General features: G+C 46.4%; 1 protein-coding gene across 2 annotated transcripts in view; it reads left to right on the top strand.

Moving 5' to 3' along the window:
• Positions 1 to 14,170: 14,170 nt before the first annotated feature.
• Positions 14,171 to 23,108, top strand: part of Os9 (OS9 endoplasmic reticulum lectin) — a 29,480-nt gene continuing 20,542 nt past the window's right edge. For both annotated transcript variants that reach the window (XM_032913564.1, XM_032913556.1), the window contains exons 1-5: positions 14,171 to 14,382; positions 14,794 to 14,970; positions 15,630 to 15,693; positions 15,816 to 15,892; positions 16,099 to 16,197. In XM_032913564.1, the coding sequence (XP_032769455.1) occupies positions 14,221 to 14,382; positions 14,794 to 14,970; positions 15,630 to 15,693; positions 15,816 to 15,892; positions 16,099 to 16,197 (579 nt within the window). In that variant the 5' untranslated portion in view covers positions 14,171 to 14,220. The remainder of the gene's footprint in view (positions 14,383 to 14,793; positions 14,971 to 15,629; positions 15,694 to 15,815; positions 15,893 to 16,098; positions 16,198 to 23,108) is intronic.

Below are 23,108 nucleotides of genomic sequence, written 5' to 3'. Positions count from 1 at the left end.
ACATCCCCCTGGAATTCCTCTAATATGCTTTAAATTGGGCCTTCGAGTGAGCACTTGGACATCTCCATCTTGGTAAATGGAAGACGCCGAACATGCTGGACTTCTACAGAATAAAACGCTCTTTACTCTTACATACGGTTGAGCCCGGGGTATCGTGGATCCTTATGTGGTGGATTTGGTTTAACGCCTGTATTATGTTCATTGGGTTCCCAGAATTGCAGAAAATTTCGCACGCATGTAAGGCGCGGAGGGTCCCTGCCCCCAGTTGGCTTTGATTGGTAAATGAGATTGCCGGTGGCCAATGACTAGGCAGAGAGGCGGGACTTTAGGATTCGTGGGGAAGGGAACTGAGAAGAAAAAGAATCAGCAGGCCATGAAGGGAATAAGACCCAGGCTCGAGAGCTGCAGAAGAGAAAGCAAGCTGGAAGCGTCTGAAAAGAGCAGCCCCAGGACTGCCCCCGTTGGGTCTAAGGTAGCAAAGGTGGAATATAGATTTTAGTAAGTAACAATTCCAGGAGTATTGGAGAGAAGGCATTAACAAAGTGGAAGTTTTGGAGTGGCTCAACCATTGAGCTGATTAAGGCATATTAAATATAAGGCTGTGTGTGTGTGTGAGTGTGTGTGTGTGTGTGTGTGTGTGTGTGTGTGTGTGTGTGTGTGTGTGTGTGTGTGTCTTTCATTTGAAAATCCAGGCGCGGGTAGCAATGAACGCGTGTTGCCGCCACTGGGTCGATTAGAGCAGACTAATCGCCCACACCCTTACACTACCGTCACACTTCATTCCTCATCCTTACTTCTGTGGGCTCCTTTTAAAGATCCCACATATATGTGCACACATAGAACGTTTGGTTTTCTATGTCTGGCTTGTTTCACCTAACATATCTCCCAGTTCCCTCCATGTTTCTGCAAATGACAGACTTGCATTTTTTTTCTTGGAAAAAATGTTTTCATAATATATATAAATGCTATATGTAAACATTAAGACAAGGTCTTAATGTAGCCCTGGCTGTCCTGAAACCCACTCTATAGACCAAGCTGGCCTTGAATTTACAGAGATCTGCCTGCCTCTGACTCCAGAGTTCTGGGATTAAAGGCTACCATACTCAGCTCATACAATGTATTTTTCTCATGTTTTTCCCTCCCCTAGACTTTCAATATTTTTATAACTAAATATTATGCGCCCAATTTTTTCCCTATTCATGAGCTAATAGATACATACTTAATTCAGTATCTTGGCAATAGTGAACAGTACCTAGGGCTGATGTCTGAAAGGGCCAATGAGGGCCTGGTGAGAAAATCCACACCACAAAGTTCCTAGCACCAGGGTCCCTCCCTTCCAGGAAGAAAAAAAGCCAGTTTAGTTCCTGGAACAGCTGCAAGCCAAACTGTCACACCAAGCTACCTGTGGCTTCCAACCAAACTCCCTTTGTGAAAGTCTTGAACAGTACACCGCGTCTGATCTGAAAGTTGTTTCGCTCTACCAAATGTGCACAGTACCCTGCCTAGTTACCACTGTGCAAATTCTGTCCTAATTGCTTGAATTCTGCCCCAATTGTTTGCAAGGTATATAACTCTCTGTTAGAGTCTGCTCAGGGTCATCTCCCCTTGAAGTGGGATGACCCCGACATGTTGGAATGATTAAACTCCTCTTGCTTTTGCATTGATCACTGTCTCCATGGGTCTCATTCAAGAGGTCCTGGAAGAGATTCAATTCAGACCTCACATTTGGTGCATGGGCAGGGAACTGGACTCTTGTGGGGGACCCACAGGAGAGTGGTGAATATAAGGAGTGACAGCTGGAGCAAGGCACCATGGTTGTCTTGTCTGTGTTTCCTCTGTCTAGCTTCTTTGTCTGCTTCTGGTTTGGTTCATGCTTGCAAGCCTCAGGATGGCTTAGAGAGCCTGTGTGTAACCAGACAGAAGCTAGGAGGACGCTTTAGCCTTTCAGACTCCTGTTCCGGCGTGAGCTGATGGGGTTGCTAGGACTTTGGGCCAGCTTGGGCCGGCAAAGTCACCAGAATCTGTGTATATTTTGCCCATGGCAGGGGCGAAGTCTGTGTATAATCTGAGTGTATCTCACTAGTGGCAGAAGCAGATAGTCTTAGTCATCCTGTCCGTGGCAGGGACGGGCTGGTCTGTGTTTTCCGGCTTGAAGCCGCCAAGGTCGCCAGAATCTGTGTGAATTTTGGCTGTGACAGGAGCAGGTGGACTGAGTTATTCTGCTGTGGGTTGGACGGTCTGTGTCCTCTGCCTGCAGAAGGGGGCAATTGGTCTGCGTGCATTCCACCTGGGCAGTCTGAGTTGCTCTGTCCATGGCAGGGATGGATTGTCTGTGTCTTCCTTGTTTTTGTTTATGTTCTCAGACTTGAACTGAAGAAATTTTTGGAGATGGGACAGACTGTTTCTCACCTTGATCTTATTCTGACTCATTTTAAAGAAGTTAAGACTAAGGGCCACTTTATGCAACTTGGAGTGACCTGCTTTTGATGTTAAGTGGCCACTGGAGGAAGACCTTTTATCTCCCCAGGCTGTCAGCAGTACAGGATAAAATGTTTCAGAAGTTTTCCCTCCTCCCCCTTGCTAACACCAAACAACAAAAGCCAACTCCAGCCCAGCAGCCAGCTACAACATCAGCTTTATTGTGGAGAGATGGCTCAGTAGTTAAAAACACTGACTGCTCTTCCAGAGGTCCTGAGTTCAATTCCCAGTAGTCATTTGGTGACTTCTTTTTTTTTTCCTCAGGACCGGCTGCTCCTGGTTTTACAGCTCTTACCAGCTTATTCCCTCTTCCCCTCCCCTTCTGCCGAGGGCAGACACAGTGCACACTGGCATCCAGGGTCCCTGACAGGAGAGGCCCCGAGTGGGCAGATGTATCCCTCAATAGAGCTTGCAACTGACTCCTGTTCACTCATTTTGTTCAGTAAATGGCTATCCTTCTTGCCAAGAGAAATGCTCGTTCCCTGTCTGCACAAATATGGTCTCTGAGTTATTAAAATAAAAGAGGAAAAGAGATAGAAAGAAACAAGGAGGGGACAAATGAACCCTCTTGTGATGTTAGGTGAACCTGGTGTCACCAGGTAACTGTGGGGTAGAGTTTACACCAAAGGCTAACACCAATCCCCCAAAAGCTCTTACAGGTTCTCTTCCCACAGACAGAGGCCAAGAAACTGGCTCCTGGCCCCGCAGGGAACCCACCCAGATTAGGGCTTCAACTCGGTAAAAGGTAAGGAGCATCTCCAGATTTGCCACCAGGCTCTGTAAACAGGTCTCAACAATAATTTGGCCAAGGTTTAGATATGATATTAGATAAGAGAACACAGAGAATTCTAGTACGGTAGCCTTGGCTTTCATCAATTAGTGCCAAATATTAGAGAAAAGTTAAAGGTGCAGGGAGTGTGGAGAAGAGTGCAGATCAAGACAGGAAAAAATTAATTAGAGATCTTCTAGCCAACAACTCCTCGGATCCAGGAGAAAAGAAATTCCAAGCATCAATAAATTAACTTTGGGACTCGACTACCCCCGCCCCTGCAATTCTAATTGATGGTTCAGTAACGCCTACATGCTTCACTATCAGACTTTACTAATCAACCCTGGCTGAAATATTTTCCAGCCACCTGTTTCCCTGACCCCTGTGACTCTCCTGCCCGATCCTGACTTGGACTGTCCACTCCATCGAAAATGACTCTCCTCTATCAGAGACAGAGCAGACCTGGTTTACAGACAGAAGCAGCTTCATCCATGGAGGTCAGAGGAGAGCAGGGGCAGCTTTGACAACGGAAATGGAGGTAATCTGGACTCAGTCTCTTCCTCCAGGCACTTCAATGCAAAGGGCCAAGTTAATAACATTAACACAGGCCCTCATAATGGGAAAAGGAACCACTGGCTAGAGATAACAGCCTGGCTGCCAAGGCTGCCAAGGAGGTAGCCTTAAAGGAAACAGCTATCTCTAGATTGACCGCTGTCCTACCTGAACCACCCAGAGTACCTAATGTATGCAGAAAAAGAAATTAAATGGGCTGGCGAGGATTGACTGAAGGTAAGCTAACATTACCCACCTCTTTAACAAGAACTGTTCTCAGAAAGATCCACAGAGTACTACTTGGGAGTAAAACGAATGACAGACACAGTGAAACAATCTAAGATGCCTTCTTCTGCCTAACCTTGACTCCCCAAAGCCAGGAGTACTTTGCTTTTGAGTGGAAAGATCTCGAGACGGGGAATCACAGCACCAGGCTGCCCCAGGGCTTCAAGAACTCTCCAACCCTCTTCAATAAGGCCCCATATCATGACCTTACCATCTATCATTGAGTCTAACCCATAGGTGACCCTCCTGCAATATGTAGATGACCTTTTAATCACAGCCGAGACTGAGGAAGACTGTCTCAGGGGCATAAAGCAGCTGCTGATAGAACTGAGCGAATTGGGTTATCGAGTCTCACCCAAGAAAGCCCAAACCTGTCAATGTAAGGTGAGCTACCTAGGGTACCTGTTGGAGGATGGGAGGCACTGGTTATGAGAGGCCAAGAAAGGAATCATCTTTCTTATCCCTGACTCAAAGACCCTTAAACAAGTGCAAGAAAGGTTGGACGACCCTTTTTCTGGGGCGAGGGAGAACACCAGACATTTGATGCCATTAAGAGGGCTCTTTTGGAAGCACCTGTGCTAGGACTGCCTGACGTCAGCAAGTCCTTTCATCTCTTTGTGGCTGAGAACCTCCAAGACCTGACACTCGAGAACTAGCCTCCTCCTCCTATGCTTGTCAAAGCTGGCTTCATTAACAGACAGATCTTCCCAGCAGTGCGGTGGTGATAAAAGCTCACTGGAGACAACAAGCCCAGGACAGAGGTCATCATGGTTACCGCCACTGCTAGGAGAAGCCACTTTGCTACGGGCACAGCCCTTAACACCAAAAAGGGGAACATTGAGAACCCCTGGGAGGGTGTAATTGTTACCCATAGACTGTACCTATGGCTTTTAAACGACCTCGCCTCCCTCCTTGGGAAAGTCTTTTTTTTGTTGTTTTGTTTTGTTTTTTTTTGTTTGTTTGTTCTTTTTTCAGAGCTGGGGACCGTACCCAGGGCCTTGCACTTCCTAGGCAAGTGCTCTACCACTGAGCTAAATCCACAACCCCATTGGGAAAGTCTTGAACAGTACACTGAGTCTGATCTGAAAGTCATTTCACTCTACCAAATGTGCATAGTATCCTGCCTAGTTACCTCTGTGCAAATTCTGCCCCAATTGTTTACAAGGTATATAACTCTCTGTTAGAGTCTGCTTAAGTCTCTCCTTGAAGTGGGATGACCCTGACTTGTTGGAATGGTTAAACTCTTCTTGCTTTTGCATTGATCACTGTCTCCATGGGTCTCATTCAAGAGGTCCTGGAAGAGGTTCAATTCGGACCTCACAGTCTACATAGCGCTTTCATGGCCTTTTCACATAGGTCAAGTAGTGGGACTTCTGGGTGACATTTAGTTAATAGTTTAAAGTATTTCACAAAACAGCTAAGTATGAATTACACCAATGGCAGAATAAAAGGGATTAAAATCAGTTGTCCATGTTCCTCAACTTTTAAAAGTTTAAAGAAGATTTAGCATGGCATGTGTGCATGCCTGCGTGTATGTTACCTGTATGTATGTAGGTAAATGTGCTTCAGGCTTTGGAGGTCAGAAGAGGGAGTTAGCTCCTCTGGGACTGATCACAGATTGTTGTGAACTATCTGGCTGCTGGAAACTGGATGAATCCGGATCCTTGGCAGGAGTGGCAAGTGCTCTTAGCCGCTGAGCCAAGGTTCAAGCACCAGTTTTGTTTTCTTTACTCCTTTAGGGGGCAGGTGGTGGCAGTAGACAATGACTATTGCAATGGTAGTTTGGGAATTTATTTTGGCCCTGGCTCTTCTCAGCATTTTGAAATCAATCCACTTGGTGTGAAAAAAAAGTATGGAAGCCAATTTATATTGTTTTCAAAGATAATGTACTCCTTGCTGCTCTTGGTGCTAACCAGGGTTAGTGAGTGGGAGCCGAAATAAACCAATTCTCGGAATACAGGCAGAGCAAAGGTTTGGAATAAATCTTACTTAAATTAGCCATTCAAAATGCAGTCAATTTTTATTCAGTGCCTATTTTGTACTAGGTACAGAATGTGAACTTTCCATAAATATTATTTACTTTAGTTTTTACAACTACTTGAAGCAGGGACTTTTGAACAAAATATTCATCTTACAGATCTGGGGACATACCAAGGAGAGAGAGGAAAAAGGTCTCACTATGTAGCCCTGGCTGGCTGGCCTGGAGCTGGCTCAGTTGACCAGGTTGCCCATTCTGCTCACAGAGATCCTACTGCCTCTGTAATCCTGAGTGCTGGATTAAAGGCTACTCTACCACATATGCTCTACCTAACTGTCCTGTTATCCTATGTCCCACAATCCCCTTTGTCTGTTCATTTACTAGTGGGACTGGTGGCTCACACCTCTAATGCTAGCACTCCGGAAGCTGAGGCAGAGGCAGGATTACCTCAAATTTGAGGCCAGCCTGGGCTACATAGTGAGTTTCAGAATAGCTTGGGCTACTGAGTAAAAAAGAAAAACAGATACAAAATTCCAAAGTACAACTGAAAGTAAGATATATTGACCCTACCATTTACCACTCAGCTTTAACCAGTGAGACAATTTAATGTGCTTTCTTTTATGTCCCAACACATACTCTTAGATGATCACAGCCTTATATAAGCCCCAGGGACTTTTTTTCTTTCCTGGCTCACCCAGTTCACCCAGCTCAAACTAGTGAACTAATGCTCTCCAGACAGTACATCATTTCATTGATAAACACCTAAATATCACCAAGGGTTAAGGGTATTTTTAAATACTTCAACCATCATAACCAGTGTTACATCTGACAGTTTCAGATACTGGTTAATATGTGGGATCCAGTCTGTTTCCAGAGTGCCCCAGTTAACTGAGGAAGGACATGTCCTAGGCTCAGGTTCCAAGCAAGGTCTGTGGATTGCATTTGGTTGATGTGAGTGAACGGCAACTGTAACAATTCTACAGCTACTTTGTTGCAGAAACTGGGACATCCTTCTCGCTTGTCCCCAGTTACACCCTTGCATTGTCAATTTGCATAGTTGTCTGTTTCTCATATTTCCTGTAAACTGGCGAGTTTTTTTTTTTAAGAGTTTTTTTCCTTCAAAAGTGCAGATAATCCTATCTTTCATTCTTATATTACAAAACCCAGGCTGTTCCTTTCCTGGTGTTCTGTTATTTAATGTATTTACATAAATGGCGTATTTGCACCGTGTCAGCTGCACTCAGCCTTGAGCCTCTTGCTCAATGTTTTTGGCAGGCAATGGTAACTGTTGCTAGGCCAATTCTGTCAAATTGAAAAACTCTGTGGATAGGGGCTGGAGAGGTAGCTCAGTGGTTAAGAGCGGTCAACCTAGCTAAGAGTGGTTGCTCTTCTGGAGGATACCCATCACCCACCTGGCCAATTACAGCTGTGTGTAACTCTCAGTTTCTGGGGATTTAATGTGCTCTCTGGCCTCTCCTGGCACCACAGACATACATACATTCAAACAAATGTTCACATGTATAAAATAAAAAAGATTTTTTTAAGGAAAAAAATTTCCAAATGACATTTTTCGAGGAATTGCAACAAAAATGCAGGTGCGGTCAGTCTCAGAGACATACATCTTGAATCCCACTACTTGGGAAAAAGTGGGCAGAACTTCAAGCCAGCCAGGACTATAAGGTGAGACCGCATCTAAAATAATTCCAATAAAGGTAAAAACGTCTTTAAAAAATAAGACAAAACAGGCACACAACAATATCATAGAAAATTACATTGAGACATATGCGTAAAACATATATAGTGCACATTGGATTTCATGCTTAAACTCAGAGCTCGTGGCCAAATATCTCATTATGTATTTTCAAACATTTCAAAATCTGGAAAAAGGATCTGAAACCTGTAATACTTCTAATTCCGAGCATTTCAGATAAGAGACAGTCCTTTTGCCTGTAGTAGCTAGAAATAGCCTCTTAAACTCTTATAGTCACTTAAGCAAGTTTTCTGCTTTTTCTATTTTGTTTGCTGCCCTTTTCTTTGTTTATTGGAACAGAATCTCATGTAGCCTAGGCTAGCCTCCAACTCCTACAGAGCTCAGGACGACTTTAAACTTCTCATCCCCTGCCTCTGGCTGGGGAGTAGAGGATTACAGGCTTGTACCACAATACCCACCATCCTTGGTCATGGGATATTTCATAATTTAGAAATTCTTTTTTTTTCTTTTTTGGGGGGCTGGGGACCGAACCCAGGGCCTTGCGCTTCCTAGGCAAGTGCTCTACCACTGAGTTAAATCCCCAACCCCTAGAAATTCTTGAAGAAAAAACTATGATTATTGAAAATTACACTGGCAAGGCTTAATTGCAAAGGTCACACTGGTTTTTACTAAGGGGAGCTAGAAACTACAAATGTCCTCTGTGTGCTGAAGTGGCATCGCCCCCTGTGAATGACGCATGTAAGCTTTTTTTTTTTTTTGGAGCTGGGGATCGAACCCAGGGCCTTGCGCTTCCTAGGCAAGCGCTCTACCGCTGAGCTAAATCCCCAACCCGCATGTAAGCTTTTTTAACTGCCATCTCACTCTCCGTGAATGATAAGACTCGTGCTGCCTTGACTTGTCATCTATACAGGGCAGCTTGGTTCTTTCCTCTGAGAGCTTTTAAAATTGTTCATTGTTGGGCTTTGTTTGTTTGTTTTTAGTTTTGTTTGTTTTTTGTTTGTTTGTTTGTTTGTTTTGTTTTTCAAGACAGATTTTGCCTGTGTAGCCCTGGCTTTCTTGAAACTCACCGTATATACCAGCCTGGCCTCAAACACGGAGATCCACCTGTCTCTGCTGGGATTAAAGGCCTATGCTCCTACTGCTGGCTTCAGGCTGGAGAGATGACTCTGGTTACTGTCTCTTGAGTTCAACTCCCAGGAACCACTTGGTGCCTCATAACAATCTATCCATCCTGGGATCTGATGCCCTCTTCTGGCGCAGAGGTGTATATATGGGTAAAATATCATCCACATAAAACAAATCTTTAAAAATTTGTTATGACCAATGTTCAATTCTTTTTTGAGACAGGTCTTGGTATGTAGTCCTGGCTAACCTGGAACTTGATGTGCCGATGAGGCTGGATTTCAAGTTGCAATGGTTTTCCTGCAGCCTCCCAGGTACTGAGATTACAAGCAGGTTACTCTGCCCTTCATGAATGACTTAGTTAGGGTTTTACTGCTGTGAACAGACACCATGATCAAAGCAACTCTTATAAAGCACAACGTTTAACTGGGGCTGGTGGTTTAGTCCATCATCATCAAGGTGGGAGCATGGCAGTGTCCAGGCAGGCATGGTGCAGGAGGAGTTGAGAGTTCTACATCTTCATCTGAAGGCTGCTAGTGGAATACTGACTTCAAGGCAGCTAGGATGAGGGTCTTAAAGCCCACGCCCACAGTGGCACACCTACTCCAACAAGGCCACACCTCCTGATAGTGCCACTCCCTGTGCCAAGCATATACAAACCATCACTACAAAACATTTATTCATTGTGTCTGTGTATCTGTGTTCATGTCGGTGTACATGTATGTGCCTGTGCTAGTGCCTGTAGAGGTCAGAGGTTAGCTTTGCTCTTGTTCCTCTAGCCAGATACCGTGGTTTTGTTTGGTTTTGTTTGTTTTGTTTTGTTTTGTCAGTCTCTCACAGCCCAGCATCATCTAGTAGATAGAATAGGTTGGCTGGCCTGAGGGCCCCCAGTATCCTGTGCTGGGCCCCAGGTACCTCTCCAATGCTGGCATTGCAAATGTGTGTGCTGCCAGTGACCTGCTGGGATTACATGGTTTCTGGGCATCAACATAGGTCCTTATCTTGGATGGCTTTACCGACTGGGCTATCTGTGCAGCCCTGGAACTACTTTTAAATTTATTTATTTATTTATTTATTTATTTATTTATTTATTTCTCTTCCCTTCCTTCCTTCCTTCTTCCTTTCTTTCCTTCTTTCTTTTTGTTTGTTTTTTGAGACAGGGCCTAAGTATCCAAGTCTTGCTACCCCAACTAACAGATGTACCTGCCTCTGCATCCAGTCCTAAAATGAACTTCCTGCTCCTATGTCTGGCTATTTTCTTTTCCCTGAGACAGGGTTTCTCTGTGTAGCCCTGACTGTCCTGGAACTCGTTCTGAGACCAGGTTGCCTTGGGACTCACAGAGATCATTAAAGGTGTGTGCCACCACACCTGGCTTAAATGTTTTTTTAGATTTATTATTTTTTTGCTTTGTGTGTATAGGGTTTTTGTGTTGGTCTGTTTGGTTGGTTTCGGCTTGTTGCATATGTGTACATTTGTATCCCAGATGGGTGCCTGGTTCATGATGAGACAGTGAGCTTCCATGTAGGTGCTGGGAATCGAACCTGAGTCCTTTGCTCTTAACCACTGAGTCAACTCTCTAGTGTCATAAATGTCTTTGATGACATTTTCCCTCCTGACTGTCCCTTTTTTTTAACTTTCATTGTTTACTTTTTTGACTTTCAGAGTTGATGCTCTAAGATCTATAAATTTTTTTTAAGTAGAGGAAAATTTATATTCAACTTGAACCTTCCATCTTTCTATTAAATTTTTTAAAGATTATTTATTTTACATATGTGAGTACACTGTAGCTGTCTTCAGACACACCAGAAGAGGGCATCAGATCCCATTACAGATGGTTATGAGCCACCATGTGGTTGCTGGGGATTGAACTCAGGACCTCTGGAAGAGTAGTCGGGTGCTCTTAACCACTGAGCCATCTCTCCAGTCCCTCCCTCTTTTGAATTTTATTTCTTCCATCACATTTAGATGTCTAAGAACTTCTTTTGTTTATCCGAATGGTAGTTACACACACACACACACACACGCACGCACACACACACACACACACACACACACACACGCACTCACCCACATGCGTGTGTCTGGGGAGATGGCTCAGTGATTCTGGTTGCTGTTCCAGTGGTCCTGACTTTAATTCCCAGCAACCATATGGTGACTCACGACCATCTATAATGGGATCTGATGTGCTCTTCTGGTGTGTCTGAAGACAGCTATAGTGTACTCATATACATAAAATAAAAAAAATTCTTTTAAAAAATACAGCTTTGAAGGCAGAGAGATGGTTCAGCAGTTAAGAGTACACACTGCTCTTCCAGAGGTCCTGGGGTTGGTTCCCCTGATGTTTAGCTTTTCATGGTTATCTGTAACTCCAGCTCTAAGGAAATCAGTGCTCTCTTCTGGCTTCCTTGGGCACAGGCATACATGCAAATTAATAAACAATAAGAAAAAATAGGATTCTGAGTGCAGGGTTTGGTGGTTCACGACTCTGATTACAGTGTTGGAGGTGGAGGAGGAGGATAATGACTTCTAGGTTCCTTGAGCTAAGTGTCACCCTACCTGAAGTGGGGATGTATTTCAGTGTTGCACATTTGCTTGTTGCACATAAACTCCTGGGTTTGCCTCAGTGAAGAGCAGTGCTCTTTTCAGATGCACTGGATCATCCCCTGAGGGTATTTAGCTGTTTTCCTCTCGGCAATCTGTTTGCTCTGATTTGCTTTACTAATTTTTCTATTTGAATGTGTGGGGTGTGCATGTGTACGTCCATGTGTGCACATACGGAGGTCAGAGGTTGGCATGGGTGTCTCCCTCCATTGCTCCCCACCTTAGTTTTTGAGAAGGGTCTCTGGTTGAAGCTGGAGCATGCCAATTTGGCTAGGCTGGCTGGCCAATAAGTCCCCAGGATCTGCCTGTCCCTGTTTGTCTTAGGGTTATAATTGCTGTGAGAAAACACCACGATCAAAAGCGAGATAAGGAAGAACATTTTTTTTTTTTTTTTTTTTTTTTTTTTTTTTTTCGGAGCTGGGGACTAAACCCAGGGCCTTGCGCTTGCTAGGCAAGCGCTCTACCACTGAGCTAAATCCCCAACCCCAGGAAGGACATTTATTTAGCATATGATTCCACATCACCGTTCATCATTGAAGGAAGTCTGACAGGGCAGGAACCTGGAGGCAGAAGCTGATGCAGAGGCCACGAGAGATGCTGCTCACTGGCTTGCTAAGTTGCTTTCTTATAGAACCCTGGCTCATCAGCCCAGCGATGGCACCACCCACCATGGGTGGGTCATCCTCCACCAATCACTAATTAAGAAAGTGCACTATGGGCTTGCCTACAACCTGACCTCATGGAGGCATTTTCTCAGCTGAGCTCCTTCTTCTCAGGTGACTCTAGCTTGTGTCATGATGACATAAAACTCTGCCCTGGTGAGGTGATGTTACAGACTGTCAGCTGAGTCTGATTTTTCTGTGAACTCAGGCTTTCACCAAAACACTTTCCCATCTGCACCTGCCCCTCCCTCCCCAGGCATCTCTCTAGTCTCCAATATGCGTTTTCCTTTCTGGCCTGCTTGGTTTGGTTCTTTTCTTGTATATTAAGAATTTCCCTTAGACAGATGATTATGCTTGGCTTTCTGAGTCTTTAAGTGTGAGGTCTTGTAGAGATCTGATTGGAAAGTCTGTGTGCAGGTTTCAGCACTCAGCCCAAAGGGTTCAGGCAGGATGTGTGCCTGTTTCATTAACAGAACCCTAGTGAGAGTACCTTTCGGATTTCCCCCCTGGCATGGTGAACTTCCCCGCAGAAATTTCCAGTGGTGTATTATACCTCTCGCTTGCCTTCATTTAGGTGTTGATATTCTCAGGGTGGTTAATTCAGTTACCTTTCTGTTTGTTTCTGGCTTCATTTTCTTCTTGTTTTCACAGGTTTTCCTCTTACGTTCTAGACAGAACAGACACTTTTCCCACATCTCCAACCCCTGGCTCAACTTTAACCAGAAGCCCCTTTATTTTATTTCCTCCTTCTCTTCTCCCCTGCCTTCCTTACCCCTGCCTGTTTTCTTCTTCTTTTCCTTCTCCTCCTCCTCCTCCCCTTCTTCCTCCCCTTCTTCTCCCCCTTCTTCCTCCTCCTCTTTCCTTCATTGCCTCCTCCTTCAAGACTTTGCTGTTCATAAGCTGGGCTGGGCTCCAACCATTTATTCTTTTTGCCTCAGCCTGTAATTATAGGCATCCACCTCCACTCTTGGCTCCATTGTTATTTCTTCTTGTTTTGAGACAGAGTCTTGTGTATTTCAGGCTTAGATCCAACTCTGTGTAGCCAAGGACTGCTTGGATTCCAGGTGTACACCAGCATGTTTAGTTCACACTGTGCGGCAGATTGAACACAGGGCTTTGCACATGCTAACCCAGTGTCTGTGTGTATTTGAAAGAGTGTGACTCATCTCGAAGGGCGCTCTGGAACTCACTATATGGAGGAGGATGACCTTGAATTATTGATCCTCCTGCCTCTGTGTCACAAGTGCCTGGATTACAAGCATGCACTACCACACTCTCCTTCTTAAGATAATTTTATTGGGGGGTTGGGGATTTAGCTTAGTGGTAGAGTGTTTGCCTAGCAAGCGCAAGGCCCTGGGTTCGGTCCCCAGCTCCAAAAAAAAAGAAAAGAAAAAAAAAGATAATTTTATTGGAGGACAAACTCAGGTTTTGACACAGACTATTTGGCTGCTGGTAATATATTAGCACATATGTGTGTATATGTATATATAAATATGTACATATATGTATATTTGTGTATACATATATGTACATAATTGTATATATACACACATAAATATATGTGCGGATACATATATGTTTATATGAAGAGTCATGCTTCTGTATAGTATGTTTTGCGAAAGATATTAAGTTTCAAAGATATCCCCCACACTCACCATCCGTCTCAATATTCTGCCCAATGGAGGCTCCATACATCGCAAGAGATATACGAAAAAGTAATAAGAAGCTCTATTCCTGACAGCTGGGCGAAGGCAGGGACCAGGCAAGAAGCAAAAGAACACAGCCAGTCCACACCTCTCAGGAATAAGGAGCGAGGAGGGGAGGGGCCTAATCTCGTAGCTGATTGGTTGTTGTTCCTGACCAATCAGAAGCAGCTATTGATTTTTACTAACAGTGCGACCCGCCTCCCTGGAGGCTTTGACGCCACGTTTACAAATGAGGATGAGTTACGTAAGAGAGAGCGCCCGGGCAGCCAATGAGAGCTTGAGGCGCTAATAGACGGGTGAGGCCGCTGCCAGGTTTGGGGCGGAAGGAACATCTCTAGCAGAGACGAAGCGGAAGATGGCGGCGGAGGCGCTGCTGTCCAGTCTGTTGGGATTGCTATTTCTGGGGCTCCTGTTACCTGCGCATCTGACGGGCGGTGTCGGGAGCCTGAATTTGGAGGAGCTGAGTGAGATGCGTTATGGCATCCAGATCCTGCCGTTGCCTGTCATGGGAGGGCAGGTGAGGGATGTAGGGCGAGGCGAGGGTCCTGTGCAAGAGGAAGGGGCGCAAGGTGGAGGAGGAAAGGCAGCTGCGCGTCCGGCGCGGGAGACCGGGGGAATGAAGAAGACGTGGTGGTGTTTCTACGATCCTGCTGGGAATGGCAGGCAGATCTATCCCCGGGGACCAGGCACCGGCAGGGGTGGGGCTCTCCGCTGTGGACCTCGGGTCCCCAGGTCGCGTTGAAAGGAGCCGGACCCCGCCAGGTGGGGAAGTGAGAGCGCCCTCTCCTCCGCTCAGCCGGGGCTGCTGGAGGACTTGTGGCTTATTCTCTCTTCCACTGGGCACGTCCCCAGGGTCTGAAGAGGGATCTCGTTGTTCTTGGTCCCAGCCTCTGCCTCCCTGCCCCCCTTCCCGACCCTTCTTTCCCAGAGCCAAGCTTCAGACGTGGTGGTTGTGTCTTCAAAGTACAAACAGCGCTATGAGTGCCGCCTACCAGCTGGAGCTATTCACTTCCAGCGTGAAAGGGAGGAGGAGACACCTGCTTACCAGGGGCCCGGGATTCCTGAATTGTTGAGCCCAATGAGAGATGCCCCTTGTCTGCTGAAGGTGAAAGGAACTGGGGTGGGCGGAGTGAAGTCTTGGGAACTGGAATGGGGGGCGGTGGGAGTTAAGGGGCCATTGGTGTACTAGACATTGTTTTCAGACGGAGGAGGGGGAAACAAAGCAAAGACTCTGCTGAGTGTAGGGAAGGGTTACGTTAGAAGATCTCAAAATTGGTTAAACCAAGATGAGAAGAACAGTGATGGGATGGGAAGAGCAGGAGCATACCCATAAAGTCACCCTCTGCTCCTATTGCTCTTTACCCCGGGATGCCATTGTATTCAAAGAAGTTCACTTAATACTTGAACCTGTGGGAGGGTCCTTCTGAGTGCTTCAAGGATACCATGATTTTCTTATCTTTATGGAGGGCAGGGAATGACTTATGCCTGTGATCCTAGGCTGGATCACAGTGCACTGTGGCCCTGTCTTACCCCTTTCCTGACAGACAGACAGAAAGGGTGTGGGTGGGAATCAGTTATACTTTAGATGTGCGTCTCTGGCCATGAAAAGAAAACAGCTGTCCCTTCTCTTAGAATCAAGAATGCATGAGGGGAGAGAGAGCAGGAGATGAGAACTCAGTGACAGGTTATATATCTTGGATCCAGGAGACTGGTTTCACAAGGAGCCGTTTTCGTGCCTCCTGATTGTTCTCTTTCCATTGTCAGACCAAGGACTGGTGGACATATGAATTCTGTTATGGACGCCATATCCAGCAATACCATATGGAAGGTGACTCGCTCCAACATTCTCCCTAAGCCTTCATGATCCCATGTGGATGCGACCCTCCCTCTCAGTCCTCCCTCCTAGGCCTCATAATAGAATAATGTGCTTTACTGTGGCTTCTTTTACAGACTCAGAGATCAAAGGTGACGTCCTCTACCTTGGCTACTACCAGTCAGCCTTCAACTGGGATGATGAAACAGCCAAGGTGACTGGCTGGGGTTTGGGGTTGGAATGGGGACTGGCTGAGCTTCAGACAGACAACCCAGGCAAGAGGGAGGGTCAGACTGAACTGCTGTGTTTCTTGGGGTTTGGTACCCATCAAGTCCCCTGGATCAGGTCTTATGATCCCCGGGTCCCTGTGGGAGAGACTCTTCCTCATGCCCTTTCCATCCTACCTCATGTTTTCTCCAGGCCTCCAAGCAGCATCGGCTGAAACGCTACCACAGCCAGACCTATGGCAATGGTTCCAAATGTGATCTCAATGGGAAGCCCAGAGAAGCTGAAGTTCGGGTAAGTCTTCGAAGAAAACCTTCCCTGAATAACAATAGTCCATCTGTTACTATGGGAGAAGGATGCTTGTGCCCTGAAGTGAACAGTATCTCTTAGGTGTAGAGCCCAGTCTGGGGCTGATGTCTAGCTGCCGGAGTGATATCATTGCATTTGTGGAGGTAATTTAACTCTGCGTTTCCCATAGGCTACCCTCAGTACTTCCAGGCACATTTAAGCCTTTCCAGCATTTCTCCTTTCCGTTACCTAAGCTGTAAACGTTAGCGTCTGTCTGTCTTTGACTCTTCTTGCTCTGGGTGTAACATGGAGACATCGGCCTTAACTCTTCCAGCAAAGTGGGAAGCAAACAGGAAGTTCCTGGATGTGAGGAGGGCCTGATATACAAGGGATGCTAACCCAAGAAGTGAGTCCGAAAGAAGCCACAAGTCAGTGGTTCTCAACCTGTGGTCCGAGACCCCACAAGGACCACACATCAGATGCCCTGGATGTCAGATATTTACATTATGACTCATAACAGCAGCAAGATTTCAACTAGAAGAAAATTATCCCATGGCTGAGGGGTGGCCACCACAGCAGGAGGAACTGTGCTAAAGGGTCACAGCGTAGAACCACAGCGTAGAACCAAGGATGAGAAGGAGGGAGATAAGGCTAGCTCGCTCAAAGCCCAGCTATCCTCTTAATGGCTTTTTAAAACTGGCTTCAGGGCTGACAGCGTCAGCACACGCCTTCGATTCCCAGCACTGTGAGACAGAGGCAGGTGGATCTCTGTGAGTGCAAAGGCAGTCTGGTCTACCTAGTGGGTTCCAGGACAGCCTCAGAAACCAAAAGCCTCTCACCAGTTGGGCAGTACACACCTGTAATCTCAGTAAGCTGGGAGGCGGAGCTGGGAGCATCGAGAGCCTAAGGCTATTGTGAACTATGGGAAAAGGAACAAGAGACAACCCATTCGTCCCGGGGCTGGGACTCTGAATTCTCACCAGCATCTCGGTCAGTAGCCTCCTAGTGAATGGTCCTCTTTATTCTCCTGCGTCACAGCTGAGTGGAGGCAGGTGGGGCACACAAGCAGGAGCATACAGAAAGCTTCTGCGACTGCACAACCGTAGACACCTTTAGAGTACCTACAACACCAGCAGCTGTGGCACCCACCAGCCTAGCTGTATGCAAAACCAGTTCACACACTCAGTCACGCAGTAGCATTGAGCAGTCAGTTTCAAGCAGGGAAAGACGCTGGCAATGTCAGCAATCAACCATTGTATGAATACTTCATCCATGCCCAAACCAAGCTGTCATATGATGCATGTCGACCATCCTGCAACATGGCCAAGACTTTCCCGGTCGGTCCTTGAGAGGCGGTGTGAGCTGGCTCTGTTGTGCTGCTTCAAGCACTTGCTGCCTCTTCTGCCTGGTCCTGGAGACCATTTGACAGTTCGGCTTCAGCAGAGGCTGTCTTGGAGCTCACCCTGTAGACCAGGCTGCCCTTAACTCACAGAGATCCACCCACCTTGACCTCCCGAGTGTCGGGATTAGAGGCATGCACCACCGTTGCCCGCTTAATTTTAATTTTTTTTTTCCCCAGAGCTGGGGACTGAACCCAGGGCCTTGTACTTGCTAGGCAAGTGCTCTACCACTGAGCTAAATCCCCAACCCTTAATTTTAATTTTTAAAAAGCTATTAATTTTATGTAAAATAGTGGGTTTCATTATGACATTTTAAAATATTTAAAAAAGAAACTTTTAAAGCTTTCTAAAAAAAAATTAGGCATATATCTGTGTGCATGTTGCCTGAATGAGGTTTTTTTGTTTTGTTTTGTTTTTTGTTTTTTCTTAGGAAATATTTATTTTATGTATGTGAGTACACTATCACTATCTTCAGACACACCGGAAGAGGGCACTGGTACCCATTACAGATGGTTGTGAGCCACCATGTGGTTGCTGGGATTTGAACTCAGGACCTCTGGAAGAGCAGCCAGTGCTCTTAACCCCTGAGCCATCTCTCCAGCCCCTGAATGAGTTTGTGTGCACCATGTAAACAGGTGCCCTCAGAAACCAGAGGGAGTCAGATCCCTTGTACCTAGAGGTGCAGGCAGTAGCGAGCTGGAAACAAACCTGGGTCTTCTGCAGGAGCAGCATGTGCTCTTACCCACCGAGCCCTGACCGCCTCTCCAGCCCCTCGTGACCTTTCATACATGCGGATCATCATGCCTTCTTACGCCCCCCACCCGCACATTGTGTCTGTATTCTGAAGGTAAAACCAGTGACATTTGTTGTCGTGCTGCACATGGGCATAGTTAAGGATGATTATGGCCACTTTAGCCTCATCGGCTGAAAGTGGCTACAGTGTGGAGGAGCAGGCTTGAAGAAGGAAAGATGGGTTGGTTCTGTGCAGATGGAGGCTGGAAAGCCTGTCAGACACCCCCCTGGTGATCTTCAGTTGGCAATTAGCTCTGCGATTCAACAACGAAATCTAGGCTAGAGATAAAAATACTCAGGGAGTTTCTGTCACAGTGGCCTTGTCCTTCTGCCAGCGTGCACACACACACACACATACACACACGCCCCTTTCATCCTGGCAACGGTCATTTAGAGTGTTTATGTTCTTCAAAGTCTGTATTATAAAGTAGCTGAGGGGTGGCTCACCCCTCTAAACCCAGATCTTAGGAGTGTGAGGCAGAGGGATGACTGCTAAGTTTGGGGTCAGCCTAGGCTCCATAGTGAACTCGAGGACATTCTGGTTTGCAGAATGAGAATCTGTCTCAAAAACAGACAGACAAAGTCATGTACCATTGCCTGAAGTGATCTCATTTAATATCTGTCTCCATCTCACTCTACTGGAGTCCCAAGAGGGAAGGGACAATGTCTTTCCTGTTTTTATTCTTGTCCTCAGTTCCTGGAATGATACCTCGTACCATGTAGGGGCCCAGTTAGTCACTCAACGAATAGAATTATGTGACAGCCAGTTCCTTCCTTCCTTCCTTTCTTCCTTCCTTCCTTCCTTCCTTCCTAGACAGGGTCTCTATGTAGCCCTGGCTGCCCTGGAACTCTGTATGTAGACTAGGCTGACCTTAAACTCACACAGATTTTCCTGCCTTCTACCTCTCAAGAGCTGGTGTTAAAGGCATGATCTGCCATGCCTGGCCTCAAATGTTAGCCTTGTTGACCCACCCAGAAGGTCACTTGTGTCTGTGCAGTGCTCCTCAGGCAGAAAGCCACATCCATGTGCGAGGCCACTGCCACACTTCACTGCACTCTAACACTTAGCTGCATGGCACCTGCCCCTGTCTCCAGAGCAGTGAAGTGGATCCGAGCCATTCCGGGCTGGGTGTACACTACAAGACAGCAGCCAGGGAAGCTAAATGGAAGGTGAAAGGAAGGCCTGTGGAGAAAGTGACCTCTGAACTGATAGTTGGTGGAAGTTTAGCCCAGCTGGTGTAGAGGGGCGGGAGACAGGAAGAAGAGAGGGTGTGCCCAGTGGAAGGGGCAGCAGTCAAGTGCAGAAGGAAGGCTTGGGAGTCAAGAGGCCGGTCCCCAGCTCCGGAAAAAAAAAAAAAAAAAAGAAGGGAGTCAAGAGGCAATGGTGTGACCCGGGAACTGAGAGTCACAGGGATAGAGAAGGCTAGTCATAAGCGAAGGATGTATGTATGAGATGGGAGTGGGCAGCCATTAGTGGGCAGGACACAGGTTGGGAGAGGTGCTGTTCTTGTGCTGAGGCAGGGTGAGACAATGCTCACCCTGGCTTTGGAATCTCACTCTGACCTACAGCCAGCCATTGAGAAATCAGTCAGGTAACATGGTGATTTCAGTTGAGAAGCAAAAGTGACCCAGGGATGAAGAGAGGGGTTTAGAGGGGAAAGTCAGCAGCGGAAGAGAAAGGATTTGCAACTGTCACTTGGGAAGACGGCGTTGAAAGGAGGAAGCTTGGTGATACGGTGAGTTTGGTTTTCCAGATGATACTTTTAGTGGCTTTCAGGCCCAGGAGGAAAGATTTCCCAGGTAAGCAAAGATCTGCAGGTCTGGAGAGAGATCACATTGAGGGGCCAATCCTCATGTGTAGTTATGGGAGCCATGGGTGTGAGTAAATACTTCAGAGAAAGCAAACAGTTGAGAGAGTAGGAGAGAAGCGGGACATGGTAACTCATATCCGTAATCCCAACGCCTAGGGAGCTGAGGCAGAGGGATCAAGAGCTGGAGACCAACCTGAGACTTTTGAGGAAGCTATCATAGCATCTGAGAGAGTAAGTAGAAAGGGGACTTTCCTAAGAGGCCACAGAGGTGTTACTATGGCATAGAACTCAGGAAGGACAGGGCCATGTTGACTGCCTCTGACCTTTAAGAAGAGGAAGACTGAAAACTGCCGTGGGTGATCATGGGCATTTTGGTAAGGTCCAGGCAAGCACATGGTAGGAAGAAGGGTAGAGTGTGAGTCCTTGACTCCCAGTCTCCCTGACCAGCACACTGCAGTGATCATCCAGGATCTCTCTGGAAGCATTGTCAGTTGCCTGCTTATACTATGGAGTGAGTGAGACTCTTATCTCAAAAAATAAATAACAGTAAACGTAGTTGTGTGGGGCTGATGTCTGGTTAGCAGTGTGGGATCCTGCCTTGGGTATTTTTGAATCTAGCAATGACACTGATTTTTCTTCTTAGTTATGACACGCTTCAGATAGAGCAGTCTGCTTCCGAGAGAATCGATGTTGCTGGTTTGCCAGGTTTGCTTTGACTCTGTTTTGGTCTTGGGAAGAGAATGTTTGAAACATGGTCTTGCTCTACAGTCAAGCCTGGCCAGGAACTTGCACTCTTGTCCATCCTGCCCTCAAACTTGTGATCCTCCTGTGTCTGCCTTCAGGGGGCTGAGATTATAGGCATGAATCTCTCCACACAGTCTATGTTCTGATTAAAGAGGGAGTTAAGAGGCTAAAAACACAATATAACCTTAACCTCTCAACTCCTCCCTCCTTGGTTCTTGAAACCACAATGCCCTGGCCTTTCCTCTGTATTTTACTATAAACTCATACATCATAGAAAGTATACATTGTTGCATTTTGCTTTGTTTTTGTTTTTGAGACAGGATATTGCATAGCTAAGGCTGGTCTCTGATTTACAACTATGTAGCTGAAGTTGGCCTTGAATTCTTAACCTCCCAGCTGAATATATTGTTTCATGCTATGGTAGGCAACAGGCTCTGTGATAGTGTGTCCTGAGTTCATCCCCAAAACCACGAAAAGTAAAAGGAATGCAGGCCTGTAAATCTAGCACCCAAGACACTGAGGCAGGAGAGTTATGAGTTCAAGGACAGACTACTTAGCCTGATCTCATCTCAGGAAAAGCGAAGTAAAATGTCACGTGTCTGGTACACTGCCAAGCTCTTTTGCTGATGTATTTCTGATTCAGGGCAGTGATGTGGAGCTCCAGCCTGGTAACTTTAAGATCTTACCTATACCCTGCTGAGGAGAGAAGCACTTTCAGTTCTGCTGGGTTTTGTTTTGAATCAGTCTTAGTATGTAGCCCTGGCTGTCCTGGAACTCTTGATGTAGACCAGGCTAGCCTCATACCAAGATCTGCCTGCCTCTGCCTCCCACATGCTTGCAGTAAAGGTGGGCATCACCATGTTTAGTTCCCTTGTTTTATGCTCGGTGCTGTATGGGGGTTGAAAGGAAGTCAGAACCTGGAAGCAGGAGCTGATACAGAGGCCAATGGAGGGGTGCTGCTTACGTGCTTTTTCCTCATGGCTTGCTCAGCCTGCTTGCTTGCTTGCTTGCTTGCTTGCTTTCTTTCTTTCTTTCTTTCTTTCTTTCTTTCTTTCTTTCTTTCTTTCTTTCTTTCTTTCTTTTTTTTTTTCCGGAGCTGGGGACAGAACCCAGGGCCTTGCGCATGCTAGGCAAGTGCTCTACCACTGAGCTAAATCCCCAACCCCTCAGCCTGCTTTCTTATAGCACCTAGACCCTACACCATCGATCACTAAGAGAATGTCCAACAGGCTTGCCTACAGCCTGATCTTATGGATGCATTTTCTTTTTTCTTTCTTTCTTTTTTTTTAAACATTTTATTTATTTCATGTAGCCGTCTTCAGACACACCAGAAGAGGGCATCAGATCCCATTACAGATGGTTGTGAGCCACCATGTGGTTGCTGGGAATTGAACTCAGGACCTCTGGAAGAGCAGCCAGTGCTCTTAACCCCTGAGCCACCTCTCCAGCCCATGGATGCATTTTCTTAATTGAGGCTCCCTCCTTGCAAACTACGTTAGCTTGTCTCAAGTTGACATAAAATTATCCAGCACCACATGTCAGTAAAATTATAAAATATTTGCTCAGCTTACCAGTGTATTGTTTCCAACCGTGACACAGTATCTATGGGAGAGGTATTTGTTTGTGGCTTCATCTTCTCTAGCTATCCCCTGTTGTCCCCATGCTCATCTGTTGCTGGGTGCACACCTGCTTGCCCCCGCTCGGAGCTACGGTGAGTAATTCAGCAGGCTGATGATCGACGTCTGCTTGACTGTGTTTCAGGGTTTGTTTCTGTCTCTCTGAGGAGGGGAGTATGGCTGTCTGTGGTCTGTTTACAGAGTTAGGATCTGTCGTGTTTTCCACTGCAGCTGCATCTTTTCACATTCCTGCTGGCAGTCCCAAAGGTCTAGATTTCACCACACGTTCTGTGATACATTTTTAACTTCCAAAATTATGGTTGTGTGTATATGTGTCTCAGATCTGTGTTGTGATGATGGATAGGGGCCAGCCATGGTATGCATGTGGAGGTCGGTGGACACTTTGAGGGGTCCCAGGCGAGCCAGGGTGCCAGGCCTGTGCTGCAAGTGCTTTTACTTGCTCTTTTAGTGTTCTGTTGCTGTGGACACACTGCCCAAGGCCACTCCTGTAAAGGAGAGCATTGACTGAGGCTTGATCGTGGTCTCGGGTCCAT

The sequence above is a fragment of the Rattus rattus genome, chromosome 1 (assembly GCF_011064425.1).
Source record: "Rattus rattus isolate New Zealand chromosome 1, Rrattus_CSIRO_v1, whole genome shotgun sequence".
NCBI lineage: Eukaryota > Metazoa > Chordata > Mammalia > Rodentia > Muridae > Rattus > Rattus rattus.
This window is presented reverse-complemented; position numbering and strand designations above follow the sequence as displayed.